This window comes from Xenopus laevis, chromosome 4S, assembly GCF_017654675.1.
Source record: "Xenopus laevis strain J_2021 chromosome 4S, Xenopus_laevis_v10.1, whole genome shotgun sequence".
In the NCBI taxonomy this organism is placed as follows: Eukaryota; Metazoa; Chordata; class Amphibia; order Anura; family Pipidae; genus Xenopus; species Xenopus laevis.
In genome coordinates this window covers 99,245,008-99,261,103 of record NC_054378.1, presented here as the reverse complement: position 1 = coordinate 99,261,103, position 16,096 = coordinate 99,245,008, and the positions used below count along the sequence as shown (strand labels likewise).

The following is a 16,096-nucleotide window of genomic DNA, read 5'->3' as shown; positions in this document are numbered from 1 at the left end:
TTTTGAAAGAATTTCTTCTTTTTTTCTCAAACTGCTTAAAGAGAACTAAAGTCTAAAAATGAATATGACTAGAAAGGCTGTATTGCATATAATGAATTTACTTCACCAGCCCAGAGCTTCAACAGCCCTATTATATTATGGGGGAACTATCGCGAAAATGCACATTTAATATAAGCTTCAGTATACTGAAATAAGAAACTTTCCAAATACAATCAATTAAAAATTCTGTACTGTTTCTGAAATAATCAAGTTTATCTTCATTATTCCTCTCTCAGCACCTGTTTCTCTTCATTCTGTCTTCATGCAGTAGTTGGGTATCAGATATTCATTGACAGTTAGATCCAATATATCTTATAGGGGGGGGGCTCCTTTTGCCTAGAAGATGTATTAGAGCTCAGTCTATTAAAATCACCAGACATCATGTCTCTCTACATGCAGGATTTGTGCAAAAGGCAGTTATTTTGTTAGATTTTGTTCGTACTGGAATCAGTTATTTGAGTGAGCTCTAATACATCTACTAGGAACGGAAGCCCCCCTATATATAGGATCGAACTGTCAATGAATATCTGACACCCAACTGCTGCATAAAGACAGAGTGAAGAGAAACAGATGCTGAGAGAGGGAGAGTGAAGATCAATTTGAATATTTCAGAAACTATGTATAATTTTTAATTGATTGTATTCAGAAAGTTTCTTATTTCAGTTTGATGAAGCTTATATAAAATATTCATTTTAACGATAGTTCCCCTTTAATGCTCCAGGCCTTCACCTTCGTATTTGTCCACAGCAGGTCCTGATCTTGGATCTTGTTAGGCCATGTTTTTTTCTGCCAGTGGCACTGCACATCCTTAGTATGCTCTGGGCAGCTGTTGAGAAGTTTAGCTCAGGAATCCACAAATATAAAGTGGAAAAAGATTTATCTGTCATAAAAGCTGATACTACAGGAATGATTATTTAGTTCTTTTGTAATGAGCACTGCCGTATAATGTGAATATGAATGAATTACTAATTCGACTAAGCTAACTGACAGCAGCCCAGAGCATGTGCTATGAATCAGCAGAAAAGAAAACGAGGAGCTATTGGGGCATCTTCAGCGCACATATAATTTCTAATTGGCTATGGTGCCCTTGACTAGTACAGATGCCCACACATAATGTATAGCAATTCTAGGCTATGTCTTTTTTACAGTGTAGTTCTCCTTTAAATGCACCCGTTTGCTGGGTTAAAAGAAAGGCCTGGTATACAATTCATTTAAAACTTGTTTCAGTATATAACGAACAAACGGTTACAGATGATTAGATGCAGTTCCATTTTTCACCACTTTTGAGTTTTTCATAGGGCTGCAACACAAAAGCACCAGAATCTGATATGTTCTACAGTTAAATCTAAAGCTGGATGTAAACCCTATAACACAATTTTGTCTATTAAAAGCAAACATTCTAAGCAACTTTGCCATATACATTCTTTACATATTTTCAATGGTTGTAGAGTTACCTGTAACTGTCATTGCTATTGAAAGCAGCATCTGTCTGCTCCTTTTGGTTTTCTGCTCTGACTTTTGAACGCATCTGGTTTATAGAACTAGCTGACATTTGCTGCATTGTTTGAAGTCAAAAGGTAGGTGAAAAGAGAGGAATAAGCAAACACTTCTTTCAATGGCAATTACGTTTACAAAGAACTTTAACAACGCTGAACTTTTGTAAAAATGTATGTTAGAAAATTGCTTAACATGTTCTTCCGTTATGCAAAATTTTAATTTTAGGTTTAAGGCTAATGTCACACAAGACAGATTGTCTGTTGAGTGAGAAACGTCCAAAATCACCCAAGCCACTGCCCCTTAAGCTGGCCATAGATGTAAAGATTTTTAAAAGATCCAATCGTTATCGTGAGACCACGATAATGTCGAAATGATCGTTTAAATGTACTATGTGTCCATCAACTAAAAAGACCATTTCAGGTGATATTGCCAGCAAAACTGAAGGGTAGCTGCCTTCTTGGCCCTGCAAACATAGATAGATTGCACTGGGACCAATAAAGATTTTTTAACCTGGCCGACAGATGTCGAATGAAAAATCGTAAGATGTATGATCGAATCCCACTAACTTCACGATAATTTGACGAATTGGTCGGACTTTGATAAAATCGATCGTTCGAAAAGAAAAATCTTTGCGTCTATGGGGACCTTTAATTTTACTGGAAACCACCTGATACCACTAATACAGACAGTGAAGAGCCCAGGCTAAAAAACACCTATACCAGCAAATTTGGGGTAATCATTATGCTTTAACCATAAATTAGTATCAATATTTTTTGCTGTAGTGGGAATATGCAACCTAAAGCCTAATAAATGTAATGAACTGAAACTACTATAATCATATTGACAACAGAAGGTCAGAATGCAACTTTGCTTTGCAAACTTGCTTTGCAACTTGTCTTTGCTTCTTCTACAAGATAAGGTCAATGCATAAAAAAAGAACAAATGACAGCACTTTTTAGGGTGATGGGGAAACCTCAGCCATGACCATGCTAACCAATTAAAATAAAGGAAGAAGGGCATGGTCAAACAGAAAGAGGTAACAATTTACCAAGATAGGCAGATGCAGTTTAGCTTTAAGCTGCTGGAGTTATGCAGCACAGTTATACTGCACTTTGGTGATATTTTTATATGGATTTATATTGTAATCAGCTTTGTGCCCTGGAATATTAGCACAAGCACAAAGCTTAGTAGTGTCTGTACTCATTTCATGAGCAAAAAGGAGACACCGAACAAAGGTTGGACTTGGACCTTCAAGTGGGGCTTTAAGTGAAACATTGTGACACTTTGCAGCGAACAGTTCAGTGAATAGATTAAACTGGGTAACTGCAAAGGTGTTGCAAAATAGAAAAATGTTTTCAATATAGTTAGACAAAAAGGTTATCTATAAAAGCTGGATTGCATAGATGTCTAATATAATAACCTGCTTTGCAGCTCTCTGGCCTGTTAGTCAATCAGTGATTTGGGACATTGTGTGTCTTTGATCCTGACCTGCATGCTCAAACTAACAGGTATGTCTCATGTGGCCCCTTATAGTTGCTGACTATCTATCGGGTTAAAGTAATGCAATGAAGGAAGTGTTCTGGCTATTCTGGTTTTACAGATAACATTTTTGCTTTCCATATACAGCCAATCGTGTGCACTTCTTCACGATGAAGGGGCTGTGAGGCCCTTGAAATATTTGGTTTCGTTTTGTGTGCACTCCACAATAAATGATCTGGAGGTACAGTATTTGATTACACCAGTTAAGTTGTCTGTGTGCATCCTTCGAATAAAATGTATTTTCCGGGAGTATTGCACCTTGACCTCAGTGCCTGGAGGATTGCACCGATCGGAAATCTATCAGAAATCTTATAAGAAAGTATCCAAGTAACAGTGAGTGTATTGTGATATGATTTAAATTCCAGCCAATTAGCTGGGCTGCAGCCAGGTGACCTGTAATAATGAAGACATACATTAATACTCACTATTGCTTCTTCATTTCTTACAGAAAGTAATTAAATGTGATCTAATTATTGTGTGCATTTCTTTGCATAAATGAAGTATTGTCCAACTAGTCTGTTACTCTTGTTTCTAGTGGTATGACTACATAGGAAGCAGACGCTTCTGGGGCCTCGGACAGTTGGACTGTGGGGTCTGCTTCCTCTATACCTTTAAGGAATCCCCCATCTTGGCTGCTCTCTTACCTTACTTGTGTGTGCTGTGGGGAGGCAGGGATATTGGTGGGTGGGGGACACAGGTAGGCAGTCAGGGAGGTGTGCCAGGCCCCATCCAAAGATTTTTTTGCAGGGGGGCCCACCACCTCTTATTTCTTACCGTGATTTAAAAGTATGGTGTTATTTATCAATAAAGTGGAAAGTCAGCCTTCAGTCAGCTATGTCCTGTAGCTATTTTCCATGTTATGCTAATAATTCAGGGAAGCTTCCAGGCTTTTTGCTGCTCCTTCTCCCCATTTAGTTCTCCTGTGCTCAGTAGAATTTCCTGCTAAAAAAGCTCATGAATCTACCAGGGGTGTTTTTTTTTTTTCACATACCAGAGGTACCCCTGCCAAAACTGAAACTGGTGATATGTTTTTCCTGTCCCTCTATGGCATTTCACCTTTACCACTGTTGATACTGGCACCTACTTGTCCTTAAACTATAGAGATGCGGTGAGTATTTTTTTAAATGAACCACAAATGAAAATTAATTCTCAATTAAATGCCGTGTTGGCAAACCTGTTTGTACACTGCTAGCTAAATAAAATAAAGGAACAATGGCATGGTCAAACAGAAAGAGGTAAGGATTTTTCAAGATAGGCAGATGCAGTTTAGCTTTAAGCTGCTGGAGTTATGTAGCACAGTTATACTGCACTTTATATTTTTATATACATATATATTGCAATCAGCTTTGTGCCCTGGAATATTAGCACAGGCTATCAAGTTAATTAAATAGCAACCTTTTAAACCCACATATTTAGATGCAGCAACTGCACTGGTTTCTAGGCAGCCATGTAGCATGTGGATTTATATGTGCTGTAAAGGCATAGGGCTGCTGCAATTAGCTCACCATTATTCCACTTGACTGCACAGAACAAAAGGCACTATACAACATGCATCCAAACTGACTACTGAGCAGGATCTCAGCAAGCTGACAATACAACCCCAGGTAAAGATGCCATACACCTAGCCAATGTCAAGGGCACCTAGTTTGGCACAAGCGGGGAGATTTGGCACCCACAGTTAAATCTTTACTACCATTGGCTACCAATCTCCCGAATGAGATGCTGAGACATAGTAATATAGTAAGTTAGGTTGAAAAAAGACACACATCCATCAAGTTCAACCTTTTAATTCTATATATAACCTGCCTAACTGCTAGTTGCTCCAGAGGAAGGCAAAAAATCCATTTGAAGCTTTTTCACTACCATGGCCAACAAATCTCCAGAAAAAGAGGCGGTGATCCAGATAAATCATGGAAACATGCAAAGGGAGACAATTTCCTTTGGTTAAGCTGGATCCAGTGGTGTAACTATAGTGGTCGCGAGGGGCTTCTATATCTAAAAGCACAATTTTGATGTTTTTTCCCTATATACCATTGGCATCAAACAACATTTCCAGCCAGATGGCAACCCTACTTGGAGCTCCACTTGGGCGGATCGCTACAAGTACTACGTTTTATTTGCGGAAATCATAATGTTAATCAATAGACTCGTGGCAGTGACGATTTAACCGCACGCGATATATCGACCTGTGTGCCATTGCCTAAAGCAGACATGTCAGAATAAGGAATTTGAAAACTTTTACTATCTTGCATTACTATGTACATAGTTCGCATAGTAGTTACATCTCCGTGACCTAATATAATTTCGCTGTACTATGCACTCCATCCCACAGTTATAGCCACTACCCCAGGCACTATATTGCTTTACTACAAAACGAACTTGCAAACAGTACCATAACTGAATCACTTGGCTGCTAAAAATATTCTGTAGCGCAGTAACCCATGGACATAATGTTGAATTGGAGCAGGAGTCAGAGTCCTAACTTCCCGCTATTATTGACAGGGGCAATCCTAGCCCTAAAGCCATCTGAGGCTGCTTTCACAATGCTGCCCGATGCTGATCTCCTCCCCTTCTTGTTCCCACAGCTTTGAATAGCCGGAGGGCTCCAGGGAGCCGCATCGCTAGTGCAGAGAGCACAATTGCACTCTCTGTGCTAGAAAAGCCAGATTTAATAGCCAAAAAGTTTTGCCGCTCCTGGTAACTTGTAGGGAACTGCCTCATGGAAGAAACTGGTCATTAAGCTAAAACTCTCTGTATTTACGCGCAGTCTTAAGGGTTCTTCCACATAGGCCTTATGCCCTGCGTTCCCCAGTGGCCAGTTATAATGCGTTTCACTGCAGGGAATCACAGGAAGAAACACAATCTATTCTTTTGAAGGGGCCTGTATTCACAAGGGTGCATTCAGGCGTCCGACACAAGTGGAATGCAGCATATTGTGTCCCACCTGTATTTGACCCATACACGCACCTGTGTGAGTACATTTCGACAAGAGTTGGCGAGTGCAGCCCATGTATAAAAATAAACCGATGCTTCATTCTGCTCCTTACTAGCCTAATATGTGAGTTACAAGGCACTTTATTTACTTCCTTCTGCAAACAAGAGATTCAATGCACTTTTTTTTAAAAAAAAAAAGTGGCGATTTTGTTCTCTTTTGTAACTATAATTGGCAGGACATTTTAAAAAAAAGGGGTCATTATGACCTACAGTTAGGAGCTCTGCATCTGTGTCCAGTGTGAATGGGCATGGGCCAGAAACAGGTCTGGGATCCAAAATAGGCCCTGGCATTTCAAGTATACAGAGGCCCAAATACCCCCCCCCCCCACAGCCCACTATATACTGACTGTCTATTTCATCTTACAGCAGCCCCTCTGGCATTTGCCAGAACCCACAAATTGCCAGTCCGGGCCTGGCCAGATATGTGCATAGCAACACCACAGTACAGTATTTAGCACTAAAAGGGAATAAAACAAATGTTAAGAAACATGTTACCCTTTAGCCAAGGCAATTATGTAAAACAGGAACTGCAGTTTCAGTGAAAAACTGGTGGATTCATTGAAAGGTGTTTCTGTTAATGTAGGAGGGGCTAAATTGTTAATGAAAACCAGTTTTATGGCAGGTAAAATCATGCACATACGGAAGAGTAAACTGACTTGATCTTTTTTCCTCTCTTCCATACAAGCAATGCCCCCTAAGGATTGGAGTACACAGTCTCTCCCCCTGAGATAGTTCCACCAGCAGTTCCATGCATGACTCACTTTACTGCTGACATGTACCGGCATACAGCAGCCCTTGGCAATACTGTGAATCAGCCGTGGCTCAGTATTACGTGTAACATATAGCAGGGATAGGGGCTGGGCTAGGTAAGCTTTCAGGTACAGTCCCTCCCTTGTGCTCCCTCCCCCATTATAAACTGTAGGACAGTACCACCCGCTCCCATATAAACTGTTAGTGTTTGACTCTGGGACAGTAGCACTCGCTCACATATAAAGTGTGTTTGTGACTCAGGGACAGTGCTTAGGAGAGGCCATGGCCGATTCCCAGTTGGAGTGCCTGCGAGACGACCATGTTAATAAGAAAGTGACAGAGGACATGTGCCAGTTCTACTACAGTGAGGAGCACCGACGCTGCCTGGAGGTGCTTTTTCAGCGTGGGATCCAGGGTTACAGGGAGTACGTTAAGGAGTACAATGTCAGGGGCTTCCTATCCACCAAGGAATTAATCGACTTGAAGGATTTTTGGAAAGAATATGACATTGAGTCAGAAACCTCAAAAAAGTCAAAAGCAAAATCCAACAAGCTGGAGCAGGAACCTCAAGAGGAAAAAGATTCATTGCAATACTGGCCTGAGAAGTCTGATACTGAAATCCCACCCCTGGACCTTGGCTGGCCTGAAAATGGCTTCTATAGAGGGGTCTCCAATATGCTCGTTTATACCCACCCACCCAAGGAGAATGCTCCCACCATCAAGGCTGTAATTAGGGACCTCATCCAGACAGCCAAAAAGGTAAGTTGGTCATTGCTCTCATAACTTGTATGGAATATACTGGTAGCTGGGCACTAAGAAGAGTTCCTGGGCAATTCTGTCATACCCCATAGAGCAAGCACTGGAAGCACTACAGTTAGCAAATGTGTTGGGCCATGGGGCTTTTTTCTGGCAGCTAGGAACTAAGGAAAGGTGTTCTACGGTAATTATTTCAGACCCTGCTGGGCAAATATATTGAGTTGAACATATATTAAGACAAAGTTTGGGGCAATTATATCATACTCCACAGGAAATATACTGACAGCTGGGCACTAAGGAGAGGTGTTGGGCAATTAAATCAGAGACTAATATTGCAAATGGTTGTCAGTACCTTCTTCAGGTTCATAATTGATTAGGTTCTTGTGCTTACCTTTGTATTCTCACTGTTAGCAACCCCTTTTCGAGTATTATTTCAATGAAACAACATGCGGGGTCCCAGCGAATTCTCAGGAAAAAAAAAAGGTTCCTGGCACTAAAATATGCGCTCACTCCTGTACTGACCTGTTTGGGAAAATCTGTGTTTTGAAATCGTCACCTGAATTTCTCTAATTGTCTCGGACTAGTAAAGTGTACAGAAATTTCCATCCCTGCATGTATGAATGCAGAGAGGAAAAAGATCAAGTCTGCCCACTCTTCCTTCCTGAATCAGCCTAATCTTACCTGCTGTAAAACTTGTTCTCATTAACTATTTAGCCCATCCCACATGAACTGAAACATCTTTTCCAAAGGCTCTTCCCTGAAACAGCAATTCCTGAGAGGTACCTGTCCTGTTTTACATTATCACCCTCAGGGATTTAAAGGGAAACTGATGCTTTAAACCAACTGTTCCATCCTTTTATGTATAGTTATAATTCTTCATTTTAAATGAGCCTTTTGTCTCAGGCGACCCACCTGGAAAAGCCAGTAGGAGAATGCCTTCTAGTAGGGTTATGGCCCAAGGAGTTTGGTTAGGATAGAACATTACAGCACTACATGGTGTTGTCATACAATATTTGGCTCACCTGAGGTTATGCACTGCCTCTGACCCACCAAACAGCCTGACTAAGGAATTGGAAGTCTAAAGAAACTTTTAAAACAGCAATTCTTACCTGTGGCTCAGAATACAAATCTGGATCCTCGTGGTGTTTATGGTGTGTTTCCATGATTGCTTTAGCAATGGAAATGTTCCGTTCAACAGTTGATAATTAAATAGATACAAAATGAATTGTAAACCAATTGTATTGACCCCAAGCACAATGCACCTGACAAAAAAGTTAGGACAAGGAAATTGTGTGCCAAAAGAGGCCCCTTTACAAACATACACTACAATGTCTGGCCAATTGACTTCTTGTCCCTAGCTATCTGGCAGTGATCAGGACCAGGAATATCTGCAGTTAAAGTCAGGACCAGATTAGCTTCACAGTTAAGGTCCCCATAGACGCAAACATTTTGCTGGCCGAACGACCGATTTTACCGAAGTCCGACCAATCCCTCAAATTATCGTGAAGTTAGTGGGATTCAAACGATCGTACATGGTACGATTTTTCGTTCGACATCTGTCAGAAAATTGATTGGCCAGGTTAAAAAAATCTTTATCGGTCCCAGTGCAATCTTCTGTGAGAAACATCAGGGACAATCAGTAGCATAACTACAGGGGGTAGGAACAGACACACCTCCTTGGGGCCATGATAAATTAGTAGGGGGAAATTTATGTCTCATGCTTCAGGAGGGTGCTGGTGTGCAATTCAAGCAGGGGGGGGGGGCACAGGGGGCCCAAGTGTAGCGTTTAGTCAGTGTTTAGTCTCCCTTTCCTTTTTTCGGAGAAAAAAGGCTTGGACCTTTTAGAAACATTGTAGAAATTCCACTGAGCCTTAAAGGAACAGTTCATTGTGAAAATAAAAATGGGGTAAAAAGATAGCTTGTGAAAAATAAAACATATTTCTAATATAGTTAGTTAGCCAAAAATGTAATGTATAAAGGCTGGAGTGACTGGATGCCTAAAATAATAGCCAGAATCCTACTTCCTGCTTTTCAGCTCTCTAACTCTGAGTTAGTCAGCGACTTGAAGGGAGGCCACATGGGACATAACTCAGTGAGTTTGCAATTGATCCTTAGCATGCAGCTCAGATTCAAAAGCAAACATTTATGATCCCTGTGCCCCTTCCTCAAGTCACTGATTGGTTACTGACTGGTAATCAATCAGTGGAAACCAAGAGAGCTGAAAAGCAGGAAGTAGTGTTCTGGCTATTATGTTAGACATCCAGTCACTCCAGCCTTTATACATTACATTTTTGGCTAACTAACTATATTAGAAACATTTTGTTTTTATCTATTTACCCAGTTTTTTACACTGAACAATGCCTTTAAGTTTTGGTGGGCAGAAGTCTCATTTGCAAAGGAAGATTGGTCCAATCCATAACATAAGAGATTTTTCTGACAAAATATTCATATTTTACATAATTCTACCAGAGTCTATTTTATGTAATGCAATGTCTATTTTAGGATTAGGCCTCATTGATACTACTAGCTTCAGTCCAGTTCTCTGACCAGTTCATACCTCCTGTAACTGTCCATAGTGTTTTTGGGCTCTGCTTGAACTGGTACAGTCAAAGGCATCAAAGCTTGCGATCCTTCGACATGTATCCAGTTTCAGTAGAAGTCACTGGCTGTTCCTTTCTTAATAATACCACTAAAATGTATTATTATAAAATGTATGTATTATTATTGTTTATTTATATGGCACCAACCAATAATGGAACTAGTTGGCCCTGGATGCAACTTTTATGCCAGATTTGCAATCACACCCGCTGCACCCCTGGTATCTCCGCCCTTGGCACCAACATATTTACAGGGGTCATTTTCATTGGTGGGCAAAAGTGCAAGACTGTTAACAGGTACAAAAGTGCTCTCAAGGGATTGCAGGTGTCTGCTCCAAATGCCAGATCAAAAGTCCAGCACTCAGGACAGACAGCAGCATTAGGAGGCTCAGCAGCCATGTCTTTACTGCATGCCTTTTTGGAAGACAGTAAGGACAGGGCCCTGATGTGGGCTGCACATCCTGAATGGCATGCAAGGAAAGGGGTGGGTGGTTGCGGCCACCTATGTGACTTGCTTGATTCTCTGCCTTTGGAAAAGAGTGCAGAGGCCTGTAACAATTTTTCAAATGACATACGCAGTGTGCAAAGTTCAAAAATATTTCGATTGCAGCATTACTTTTTTGCACTTTGCACATTGTGCAGGGCATTGTAAATTACCTAAAGTTAATGTGGGTATTTAGTTGCCTTTCAATGTTGCACTTATATGCTCCTATCATTGTATGCAATGATCGTTGAAAATGAGCAATACTAATCTCGCTGCTCTCCAGCTATTGTAAACTGCATTTCCCAGAGCAGTGGGTAGGCCACCTGTTGACGGTTGTATTCAATGTATGCCAAATCAACAAGAATGAAAGCGAAAGAAGGAATTGATTTTAATTATCTCAGGGTACCACAACTGTCAGTAAGGACCCTATTAGTTTTCACTCAGGCTGGTGGATTTATTTTAAATTAAGGAAACTGACTGGCTTGCAACTCTTTGGCCAGTAGGTTATACATAATAACATAGTAATTTAGGCTACAAAAAGACACATATCCATCAAGTCCAACATTTTCGTCTAATGAAACCACCCAGTAGCGATCCTAGAGGGGGACGGGCCCTGGTGCGTGACGCGCAGCCGGGCCCCGCCCCCCTCCGTACGGCCGCATTTGGCCGCATTTTCAGTGGCGAACGGACTGCCGGGGGCCCTGAGGGGGTGCGGGCCATGGCCCGCTCGCACCCCCTGCTCCCCTGGTAGTTCCGCCACTGAAACCACCCTAACTGCTAGATTATCCAGAAAAAGATCCAAAAAGCCATCTAAAGTCTCTCCAATTTTTTTTCGGAGGGGGGAAAATCCTTCCTGACTCCTAGATGGCAATCAGACTAGTCCCTGGATCAGCTTTGTGCTAAAGCCACATTGCATTAACCCTAACTAGTCATCCAGCCTTGAAGTTATCTCATATATCTGCCAGTTCAACTGCTTCAGGAAGAAAATCCCACATTTCACTGTGGACACCCCTGTGTCTACTGGAAGGACCTACTGGATATGGTTACTAAAGCATCAGAGAGCACTGTAGACCAAAACTACCCAGCATATTTTAGAAGCTTACTAGAGGTTTGCAAAAGGGAAAGATTACCCTGTCTAACCCACTTTTTACACGGCTCACATCTTGTTTACCCTTAAAGCAGCTGACTGGCATCTCTTGCTACAGCCAAGTTTATTATCCACAAGAACCTCTAAGTCCTTCTACATTATGGATTTGCCTAAACCTATTCAAGCAGCTTGTACATATTTACATCCCTTGTATATAACCTTACATTTATCAACATTGAATCTCATCTGCCACTTGGATTACCAGTTTGTCCAGAACCTACTACAAGGATATCGCATCCAGTGTAGAATCATTCAGGCTGCATAGTTTTGTGTCATCTGCAAACATTGATACGTTACTTACATTGCCCTCCCCCAAGTAATTAATGAACAAATTAAATACAGATGGGCCCAATACAGAACTTGCCTTCACCCCACTAAAAACACTACACCAGGCAGATAATGTACCACCCACAACCATGCTCTGTACATGATCATTCAGCCTGTTTTCTATCCATGTACAAATACCAACACTTAAAGGGATACTGTCATGGGAAAACATGTTTTTTTCAAAATGCATCAGTTAATATTGTTGCTCCATCAGAATTCTGCATTGAAATCTATTTTTCAAAAGAGCGAACAGATTTTTTTTATATTCAATTTTGAAATTTGACATGGGGCTGGACATATTGTCAATTTCCCAGCTGCCCCAGTCATGTGACTTGTGCTCTGATAAACTTCAATCACTCTTTACTGCTGTACTGCATGTTGGAGTGATATCACCCCCCCCCCAGCAGCCATCAGAACAATGGGAAGGTAACCAGATGGCAGCTCCCTAACACAAGATAACAGCTCCCTGGAAGATCTAAGAACAGCACTCAATAGTAAAAGCCAAGTCCCACTGAGACTGATATATTAAGTAGGAGAAATAACAGCCTGCCAGAAAGTAGTTCCATCCTAAAGTACAGGCACAAGTCACATGACTGGGGTAGCTGGGAAACTGACAAAATGACTGACAGATTTCACATAAAAAAATCTGTTTGTTTTTTTGAGAAATGGATTTCAGTGCAGAATTTTGCTGGATCAGCACTATTAACTGATGTGTTTTGAAAAAAATATGTTCAAAGCTCATGAACCTTTCTTTGTTAAAAAAAAACCCCAGTAGCAGGAGGTGGGTAGGAGGTGGGTAATTGTTCTGATATATGAGACAGATTGTTTGTTTACACAGTTACGAAAATAATCATGTCAACCTGTCAAAAAAATGATGCACATTTTATCAGGGAAAACAATCTGACCTTGTTAAATGTGCCCCTGGGTATTTACAGAAACGAGTTCTGCATGCTGGGAAAAAAACTCTTTGAAACTTTGAGAAACAATTGCAGTTTGGTGAATATTTCAGTACTGTGTGAGCATATTACATGGGTGCTAAACAGTTAACAAAGTATTGGGAAAGCCCCCAAAGAGTGAGGCACGAAAAAGACCTTATCTGAAATCCTGTAACAACATATTTTCCAGAGCAACTTCCAATGTAGAAACAAGCCCACCATTTAAAAGAGCAAATAGTGTTATACTAACTTCCTTGTTTTGGGTCATTTTTTATATTTGTGACAGTTACCATTTATTACACACATTATAAACTATATATCCTGTATGTACTTCCACTATCCTGTCAACCACTCATGTCTCCTTTATTTTCAGACTAATCTGAACTTTGTATCTTAATTGATTATAATCAGTTATTGACTGCATCCAAAGTCCTAAACTGTCCCAAACACCCAGAGCAGAGTGGCGCGGAAAGCAAAATAATCATTGTGCCAGAAGTGCAGTAGGAACAGTAGCCATGTGTCTGAGGCAAGGATGGGCTATCAACAAAAGGCTGCTTGGCACTGTAATTCAATGGCTGTAGTGGAGGGGGGGGATATTTTCACTACTATAGGGTTGCTGTACTTGACTGGCTTATAATAAAGTAACCAACTACCTGCAAGCTGGTACAGAAGGCCTACTGACAGGTATTTAAGGCTGGCACTAGGGTTGCCACCTTTTTTGAAAAAAAATACTGGCCTTCAGATATTCCGATTTTTTCCCTATTAATAACATTAATATTAATAAATACTGGCCAGGTGGCAACCCTAGCTGGCACATATCTCCCAACATTTGTAAAAAGTTAAGAAGGACAAAAACACTAGCCGCGCTTAGCGTGGCAAAATTTTTGGCCACGCCATTTTACGGCCCACACCCAATAATTACGATGTCCATGCTAATGAAACGGAAATTGCCCTTTAAACTGTGAGTCACGGTTTGCCCAAGAGATGTCTTTATCTTAAATTGTTTCTTTGCTTATGTTAAATTGTTACAAATGTGCCAAAATGCAGCTCCTCAGTGTTCTGACAAAAAGCCTCTTACTTTAATTAGGTTTCAGAAATGTTGTATCTTTTTCTGGCATGAGTGCAGGAGATCAAAGAGAAACTCTGGACATTTCAGTAAGAAACCAGGGACTGCAGGCTGATCTGACAAAATCGGGACTGTCCCACAGAAAACTGGACAGTTGGGAGGTATACTGGCACTGTTTAATGTGATAATAAGCTTTAAAAAAGTGGCTCAGTGGGTAGGGTCCTGAGTTCAAGTCGGGCTTGGAGGTCATATGTAAGGAGTTTGTATGTTCTATCTGTGTCTGTGTGGGTTTCCTCTGTCTGTGTACTCTTGTTTTCCTCCACATTCCAAAGACATATAGGCCGGTTTGTCCGTAATAAAACTGGTCCTACTAAGTGTAAATGTGAAAGGGGCCTAAGCAGGTTAGTTGGTTAGACCACTAGGTGGAGAGGGTACTGTGACCCATGCATTGGTAGAGTGTCCTCAGTCCCCCCCCCCCCACATCAGGATTGTTTTTCTTTATTAATACTTGTTGTGGGGGCCACATGCACAGAAAAACTCAATTTATCAAATATACATTTGTATCCAAATGGTATGGGATACATAATGAATTTAGCATGTCATGTGCTAATAATCCAACCAGTGAGCTGTAGGAATCACAACTTGGCTTTTCTGTTTCCCAAACACATTACACTTTACCTGCCCCTACTTGTACACATAACACCCACACAGGCATGGTGGGAGTTGTAGTTCTGCAGTTACCGAAGAGTCACAAGGCAGATACCTATACAGTTTTTGATTATAATTGTTATTAGAGACTTAATAGAACTTTTTGTGTAGTCACCGTGCTACAAATGTGAAGAGAAGAAACCTACAATAATATTTATAAATCAATGACGTTAGTTGTGGCAAGATTCAGCAGTAAAACATTCCTTTGTCAGAATCATTTAACAGCTATATCAGGCCCTAAGGGCGAGAATGTCCAATGTGCAGCTGCTATTGAAACCTGTTCTGGCAAAGTGTAATACAGGGGTCCCCAACCTTTGTTACCCTTGTGCAACGTTCAGAAGTAAAAAGAGTTGGGGAGAAACTCAAGCATAAAAAATGTTCCTGGGTGACGCTCAGTGATGGGCGCATTTATTCGCCAGTCGCAAATTTGCACATTTTCTGTCAATTCTGACATTGGCGAAAGTCCCGGCAACGATTAAACAAACACCCATTGACTTTAATGCGTGTCAATTGGCACTGGCAGCGAAATTGTCGCCACCGAATTGTCACTGGCGTCAAAATTCACGTTTCGCTAATTTTTTGCCTGTTTCGCGGGACAAATTTGTCGATCACTAGTGATGCTAAATAAGGGCGGTGCTTGGCCATTTGGTAGCCCTATGTGGACTGTTAGTTTACAGGAGTCTGTTTGGCAATACATCTGTTTTTATGCAACTAAAACTTGTCTCCAAGCCTGGAATTCAAATAAGCACCTGCTTTGAGGCCACTGGGAGCAACATCCAAGGGGTTGGTGAGCAACATGTTATTTAGGAGCCACTGTTTGGGATCACTGGTGTAATACATCCACATACCTCCCAACATTTTGGAAATAGAAAGAGGGACAACGTTATTGATTATGCCAATTACCATGTCCATTTTACAAAATCTAGCAGGTAATGAAAGTTTGAACACATTTCTGTGGTTTTTATGTGTTATTACAGTTTTGCTAATGAGACCTGCTTATCTTAAAGGAACAGTAACATCAAAAAAGGAAAGTGTTTTAAAGTAATAAAAATATAATGCAGTGTTGCCCTGTACTGATAAAACTGCTGTGTTTGCTTCAGAAACACTACTATTGTTTATATGAAAAGGCTGTTGTGCAGCAATGGGGGCAGCCATTCAAAGGAGATAAGGCTCAGGTTACACAGCAGATACAGTAATAGATAAACTCTGTAGAACACAATGGTGTTATCTGTTATCCACTATTTAACCTGTGCCACA

The 16,096-nt window shown here is 40.9% G+C and overlaps 1 protein-coding gene across 2 annotated transcripts in view; it reads left to right on the top strand.

Annotated features, from left to right (window-relative positions):
* The first annotated feature begins 6,882 nt into the window (after positions 1-6,882).
* Positions 6,883-16,096, top strand: part of fam83f.S (family with sequence similarity 83 member F S homeolog) — a 32,553-nt gene continuing 23,339 nt past the window's right edge. The window contains exon 1 of one of the 2 annotated variants that reach the window (XM_041561629.1): positions 6,883-7,578. In XM_041561629.1, coding sequence (XP_041417563.1) covers positions 7,102-7,578 — 477 coding nt within the window. In that variant the 5' untranslated portion in view covers positions 6,883-7,101. The remainder of the gene's footprint in view (positions 7,579-16,096) is intronic. The other variant, XM_018261207.2, reaches the window with a different exon arrangement.